This window comes from Bison bison, unplaced genomic scaffold (assembly GCF_000754665.1).
Source record: "Bison bison bison isolate TAMUID 2011002044 unplaced genomic scaffold, Bison_UMD1.0 scf7180017864263, whole genome shotgun sequence".
Lineage (NCBI taxonomy): Eukaryota > Metazoa > Chordata > Mammalia > Artiodactyla > Bovidae > Bison > Bison bison.
Genome location: NW_011494835.1, coordinates 7,260,422 through 7,268,211, shown reverse-complemented (window position 1 = coordinate 7,268,211; position 7,790 = coordinate 7,260,422). Strand labels below are relative to the sequence as shown.

Here is a 7,790-nt window from a genome sequence, read left to right as displayed (position 1 = left end):
AAGAAAGCTGAGTGCTGAAGAATTCATGCTTTTGAACTGTGGTGTTGGAGAAGACTCTTGAGAGTGCCTTGGACTGCAAGGAGATCCAATCAGCCCATCCTAAAGGAAATCAGTCCTGAATATTCATTGGAAGGAGTGATGTTGAAGCTGAAACTCCAGTACTTTGGCTACGTGATGCAAAGAACTGACCCATTTGAAAAGACCCTGCCTGATGCTGGGAAAGATTGAAGGTAGGAGGAGAAGGGGACGACAGAGGATGAGATGGTTGGATGGCATCACCTACTCAATGGACATGAGTTTGAGTAACTTCCAGGAGTTGGTGATGGACAGGGAGGCCTGGCATGCTGCAGTCCATGGGGTCACAAAGAGTCAGACATGACTGAGCGAAGCAACTGAACTGAGTCAGGCAAGACCCAAGATATTTAGTAAGAATAGTTTAAATGTTCACATTTGCAAATTGTTTAGTTTTAAAAAGGGATTAATATAAAGAAGGGTAAGTTTTCTAACACTATCACTGGCATTTAGTTGCAATGTCCTGTTCTTACCTGAGTGGAAAGCTTGGAGTTTGAGCCTATTTATATAGCTCTGCTGAGCAGCAGTTACTGACACCCACAGTTAGGTGACTAAAACATGTTTTTAGTACTCTGCTTCTCACCATTTGGGGATATGCTCCTTAAAATCTGAACATGTGATGGGAATGCGTCTTCCATGTGAACATTACCGTCATGTGTAGCACGGTGGGGAAAGAGGCTGACAACTCCTACTGTCTATTATATAGTAAATACCTATGAAGCTAGACTACTAGAAAGTGTGTTTTTCCCCCCTTGTGTTGTTTTTTAAACTTTTTTGGCTTTTAAAATAGGTCTACTATTCATCATATGACTGTATTTCAAAGTGAAAGTCACTCAGTTGTGTCTGACTCTCTGCGACCCCATGGACTATACAGTCCATGGAATTCTCCAGGCCAGAATACTGGAGTGGGTAGCCTTTCCCTTCTCCATGGGATCTTCCCAACCCAGGGATCAAACCCAGGTTTCCTGCATTGCAGGCAGATTCTTTACCAGCTGAGCCACAAGGGAAGCCCAAGAATACTGGAGTGGATAGCCTATCCCTTCTCCAGCAGATCTTCCCAACCTAGGAGTTTGGTCCCTAGTAAATAATCCATGGAAAATTTGTAGAAGTAACTAAAGTTGATTTAGTCTACTGAATCCATCCATCATATATATGTGTTTTCCATTGATGGATTTCTCTAATACTGGTTTAGGGAAACTTTTAGTTACTTCCTTACAAAATCAGTGAGATTTCTGTTTCTCTAATAAAGATAATACTTATGAGTAAGTAAGTTATATATTTCCTTGTCTCTACTTCTATTAATTCCTTACTTTAGTAATATGTTCTATTTTTTCTCTTGTTTGAGAGGAAAAAAATCCACCCTTTATGAGAATGAATGATCGTTTCATTTCTTCTAGATTTGTGTCTTAAAAAGTTACAGTCCAAAATCAATTCTTGTTATAAAGAGAAATCTTTAATAGATAAATATTATTTCAAGCCAATTAATGGACTTGAAAGCTATCTGTTAAAATCACTGAGCAATGAATTATCAATTAAAAGTGCTGAAATCAATATAGGCAATAGGAAGGAGAGTAAGATGTGGGCCATTATTAATAACAACAAAATGTTCCTAGTTTGAGGTGGTGGTGGTTTAGTCACTAAGTCGTGTCTGACTGTGAGCGACCCTATGGCCTGTAGCCTACCAGGCTCCTCTGTCCATGGGAATCTCCAGGCAAGCGTACTGGAGTGGGTTGCCTTTTCCTTCTTCAGGGAACCTTCCTGACTCAGGGATTGAACCTGCACCTCTTGGGTCTCCTGCACTGCAGGCAGATTCTTTACCGACTGATCCACCAGGGAAGCTCTAGTGAGGTAGTTGTTTTTCAATTGCTAATATTTTTAGAGCGGTTTTTAAGCTTATGGAAAAACTGAGCAGAAAGTACAGGGAGTTCCATATCCCTCTGCCCAGCTTCTCCTATTATTAACCTTGCAGTAGTGTGGTACATTTGTTACAACTGATGAACCAATACTATACATTATTAACTAAAGTCTATAGTTTACATTACAGTTCACTCTCTGTTGTATAGTTCTGTGGGTTTTGACAAAATGCATAATGTCATGTATCCATTTTCATGGTATTGAACAGTATAGAGGTTTCACTGCCTCCCAGATCCCCTATGCTCTACCTATTCATTACTCCTCCACTTCCCCTCTGGAACCCTTGGGAACTGCTGATCTTTTTTATAATCTCTAGTTATCCTTTTTCTGGAATGTAACATATTTAAAATTACACAGCATGTAGCATTTTCAAATTGATCTCACTTAGTAATATGTGCTTGCCGTGCTGTGCTTAGTAGCTCAAATCAGATCAGTCGCTCAGTCGTCAGTCGTGTCCAACTCTCTGAGACTCCATGAACCATAGTCCACCAGGCTCCTCTGTCCATGGGGATTCTCCAGGAAAGAATACTGGAGTTGGTAGGTTATCTCTTCTCCTGGGGAACTTCCCAACCCAGAAATTGAACCAGGGTCTCCTGCATTATAGGTGGATTCTTTACCAACTGAGCTACCTGGGAAGCCTGTTTAAGTTTCCTTAAACATGTCTTTTCAGGGCTTGAAAACTCATTTCTTTTTAGCACTGAACAGTATTCCAATGTATGGAGGTACACATTTTGTTTACCCATTCCTACTGAAGGACACCTTGATTACTTCCAATTTTTGGCAATTATGAATAAACATTATTTGTAGGTTTCTGTGTGGATGTGTTTTCAACTCTCTTTGAGTAAACTTGGAATGCGATTGCTAGATCCTGTGACAAGAGTATATTTAGCTTTGTAAGAAACTTCTAAACTGTTGTCTAAAGTGGCTGTATCATTTTGCATTCCCATCAATGGTGAATGGGCATTCCTGTTGCTCTACATCCTCATCAGCATTTGGTGTTGTCAATGTTTTGGATTCTAGCCATTTTTAACAGGTGTAGCAGTATCATATTGTTTTAATTTGCAATTCTCTAATGACAAATGATGTTGAGTATCTTTTCATATGAATGCTTATTTGCCATCTGATAATCTTTGATGGGCTTTCCTGGTGGGTCAGATGGTAAAGAATCTGCATGCAATGAGGGAGACCTAGGTTTGATCCCCAGGTCGGGAAGACCCCTGAAGAAAGGAATGGCAACCCACTCCAGTATCCTTGCCTGGAGAATCCCATGGACAGAATCTTCTTTGATGAGGTGTTCAGATCTTTTGCCCAGTTTTTAAGTGGGCTATTTATTTATCTTTTACATCTTAGGCCTATGACACTGGGTCTAATAAACAACTGTTGAGTGGTTGAAGAAAAATCATTAATTACCGAATACAGCAAATAACATGTCCAAAACTCTCCAGTTTATTATCTGTAGATGTAATATCATTCTTTTGCTATGGGATTTTTTTTCTCCTTCAAGTTTTACCATCCTCTCAGAAGATACAAATTTAAGATGCTGGTTTTCTTAAGAGTACAGTATGAAAAGTCCTCATTTACAGTAAACGGAATATAAAGCACATTTGTGGCTATTTTATTTTAAAGTTAACATTACATCAAAATTGATTGATAATCATGTCATATATTTTATGTTGGTGATGTTTTACGTTTCTCACAAGTGCTTCAATTTTTGCAGGGAAAAATTTTTATCTGTTCCGCTTATGTCTATCTTGATTTTAATGTTTACAAAAATTTGGTCTTAAAGTAAAATTAGCCTCACATTAACAAGTAACATTCTTAATGTCTTTCTTCTGACATAAGAGACAACTCGGGGCAAACAAAGATGATGGAGAAACGTTTGATGTGCAAGAAAATGTCTAGAACCCCTTGTCTAAACAATTGTCATGCTGTGATTTCAGGGTCTGAGCACCTCTGGAAGTGAGGTTAACAAGGTACACTCCAAGACCTTTTGTGGCAAGAGTGGAGAGGAGGAAACCAACACTCTGTGAACATGAGCCTCAAATCCCCGATGTCTGCTCCTCAGTTTGAGAGCAAAGGCAGCCATATTTCAGCTAGAAATGGAAGCTGTTTTCTAGTCAGGCACACTCCTCATCCCAGAAGGGTCTGCCACATCAAAGGTGAGGTAATTCAGAGTCCTAGAATGTCTCTCTCTCCTCTATATTTGGACTACTTGATGATTCCAGTCGGTAAACACAGGGGTGTTATTCAAAACACCAAACCACTGGTGAGGCACAGGCGCTGACTGTTGGGACCAGATGCCAGCACTGGAGCCAGGGCAGAAGAGGCCTGCAGACAACCCCTGTGCAGGCACTTACCCCTGGATTACTTGGTTGATAGGAAAGGGACCTGGAGAGGTGCCAAAGGGGCCACTCAGGAAGCTCAGGGCAGCAACTGACGCAGTGGTATGAAAGTATCTCAATTTTTGACAACCTGTACAGTCGTGTTAACATCTACATGTTAAATACCAGCCTGGAGAACCATGCATGTCATTCACTCTTTCATTCTCTCTCAATCCTTTTTCTCCTCCTTCTCCCTTTCCCCCTTTCCTCCCTCTCTCCACCTTTCCCTCTCTTTATCATTTTGAAAATTTAGTTTTGGTCATACTGTACACTCCTGAATTTTTTCCTCTATTCCTGTAGTTTCTGTTTTTTTGTTTTTTTTTTAATTCTGCAGTAAATGTTGGAATCCCTTCACAGGTAAGTCCTTGGCCATTTTGTCTTTTTAGTATATACCATAATCCTAGTCAAATTTACTAATTCTCACTGCAAAACATTATCCAGAAGCTTCTTGTGCAATTTCTTGGGAAACAAAGCAGCCATCTGTCTCTAATAATTCACTTAACAGAGCTGTGTCCTGCACACATATGCTTCCTAAGCTGCCCAGTTTTATATAACATGGCATTGATACTAAAAAGAGGGCCGGGATATAATTCAATATGAGCCAAAAGCAAATAGCTATTATAGGAGAATGAATGAACCCAGAAGGCTCTGAGGAAGGAGGTTCCTTTTTTTCTAGGTTTTCCTTCCTTCCTTCCCACACAACTTACCTTGTCCTGCCTCCTGTTCCTCACTCTAATGACTCTCTCTTCTGCCAGCACAGAAGAGCCAATGTGTCTTTTATGGGGCCTTGTTACGTTGAGACATTCTAGATTCTTTCAAAAATCTAAATCTGATATTCCTAAAGAGGGCTAACATAGTCCCTCTTAGTCATTATTAAGACATGGGAAATGAGAGGTCTGTCTGGGATAGCAGTAAATCTACTCCACTTAACTCCCAAAGATCAAAGATGTGGGCCTTGGTTCTCAAAGCTAACAAGATGGCAGGACATTTTAAGAAGGGATGTGTTGCAAACGTAATTTGCTACACTGACTTTTAAAGATTGTCCACCCAGCACTGGTTCATAAAATCAGAAGTCTGACATCTTTACATACATTTTATAATATCTAGTTTGAAAATTGTTGGGAATTCAAAGAAAACCTGCCAAAAACCTAACCTGGTGGTTTGTTCTTCTTATCTGTACTCACTTAGGTTTGAATAACATTCCAATCTGTAATGTGAATGATGATGAGAACTCATTTAGAACATTGTGGGGTGTTGGCCAGTCCCACCACTCACAGAAAGATGAGATACCATATGCCAGATGCAGCTACCCACCCAGTGCTGTGGCCACGGAGAGCCCTGTCTCGCCAGCCCTTAACGGGGTCAAAGTGCCCCCACGGCCTCATTCTGGTGAGTCCCTCCCAATTCATGAAATCTTTTCTGAGGCTTCCTGCCAACTCTCAGGAGGGAAAATATCTATATAATTGCTCACATAGCTGCAGTCATTTTCAAATAGTCATGACATTTTCCTACTGTGAAATAGTTATTCATTATAAAAATTTCCACTCACCTAATCTCAATTCAGTTCAATACTGTTAATAAATATGATTTAAAAAGATCATTATTATTAATTGTGCCCAAGCCAAATTTGGCATGGTTCTAGTCTCTAAGCCCTACAAAAGTACTTGAGAGAGACCAAAAATGAATGTTAGCCAACATTGGTAGAGAAACTACTCCAGACGAAAACCGTGTCAGGGAAATGCAGTGAGGATGGAATGTCATGTTCACCTTTTCCTCACTGGATGGTCACCTCCTTAAAGTCAGGGCCCAGTTTTACTATTCTCCCAGGTCCTGAAACAGAACCTGATCTTTAGCAAACATTTAATTCAATTAATTCATGCTTATTAAGTTAAATTTAAAGTGATTACTCAAAAGTACAGCATGATGACTGTAGTTAGTAATACTATATCATATATTTGAAAGTTAACAGTAGATTTTTAAATTTCTCATTACAAGAAAAAATATGCAACTAATAATCATTTTACAATATACATATATCAAATCATTATGTCATACAGGGAGTTCTAGATGGTAGAAATTATATCCAGTACTTTTCCCTCTGTCCTTTATAATTACAAACTATTACTAACACTTTCAGGGCATATGAAAATTATTTTGGCATAATGTGGTAAAACACATATATCTTCTAAAAGGTAACAGTAAGACGAATAGATTCCATTCTAGAGTCTTCACATGAGTTAATTCATTTCATCCTTTTCACCAGCAATGAAGAATTAAAACCCACTTATTCCACCATCTTTCTAGTGTCCCTTCTTGTATTGTAGAACCTAGAAACCTACAAATTACTTTTGCAAGAGTCCCTTGATGAGAATGAGGAGTTGCCATCTGGTAAGACTTATACTGCAGACGTAGGGCTAAAGTCATCTTTTTAGCTGCTGTCTGCTATCAAGTGTGGCTGGAGACATGGAGCTTTCCTAAGACAGCATCTCAGTGTTCAGATACTGGATTTATGAGTGTTAAAAGGCAAAGTCAGCCAATGTGGTGATCTTCTGATTGCAACAGTGATCCAATGCCTAAGATTTAGCCTCATGGATATTGTGACAGCAGTTGACATGGCCATGGCCTCCCGAGTTTCCTTCCTCCAATTGTGATAAAGGCTGTGCCCGCCCTGGTGGGTCAGGCACATGGTATTGTTCTTGAAGTGATTTGTGAAGATCAAGACAGAGTTCACTCTCACCTTCTCCCACTGTGTCCATAAGTCTATTCTCTACTAGCACTGACATATATACACTATCATGTGTAAGATAGTGAGAAGTTGCTATATAACACAGGGAGCCCAGCCTGGTGCTTTGTGATGACCTAGAGGGGTGGGGAGAGTGGAGGGGAGGGAGGCTCAACAGGAAGGGGATATACATATATCATAATTTATATATTAATATATAATAATGTATATATATTAATGACAATTCATGCTGTTGTGACTATACAGGGGATATATATATTTATATAAAAGGGGATATATATAATTTTTATATATGTGATAATTTATGTATATATGTGACAATTCACATTGTTGTACAGCAGAAACCAACACAATGTTGTAAAGCAATTTTCCACCAATTAAGAAAAATCTATATAAAGAGTTCACTGCTCCAACTGTAATATTACAAACAGCTAAATTCTATGTATTATTTACATTTTTGCTTAAAATAGATGAGAGGTTTCTGTTTCCCACAAGTGGACACTAAGCAGAATCACTATCCATAACTTCCTTCTCACTACTTGGAGAGAGGTAACTTTATATTAAAAAAAAAAAAATCTTTCCTCAGCTAGAACTAATGAATTCAGTTACTACTGTGTATATGCACAAAATCTTTTCAGCTTTTAAAAAATTGTTTTGTTAACTATGGCTTCAGTGGGGGG

At 39.0% G+C, this 7,790-nt stretch overlaps 1 protein-coding gene across 1 annotated transcript in view; it reads left to right on the top strand.

Annotated features, from left to right (window-relative positions):
• Positions 1-7,790, top strand: part of LOC104994658 (chromosome unknown open reading frame, human C4orf17) — a 26,643-nt gene that overhangs the window by 3,738 nt on the left and 15,115 nt on the right. Inside the window, exons 2-3 of the mRNA XM_010848310.1 lie at positions 3,927-4,145; positions 5,556-5,756. Coding sequence (XP_010846612.1) covers positions 4,019-4,145; positions 5,556-5,756 — 328 coding nt within the window. The 5' untranslated portion in view covers positions 3,927-4,018. The remainder of the gene's footprint in view (positions 1-3,926; positions 4,146-5,555; positions 5,757-7,790) is intronic.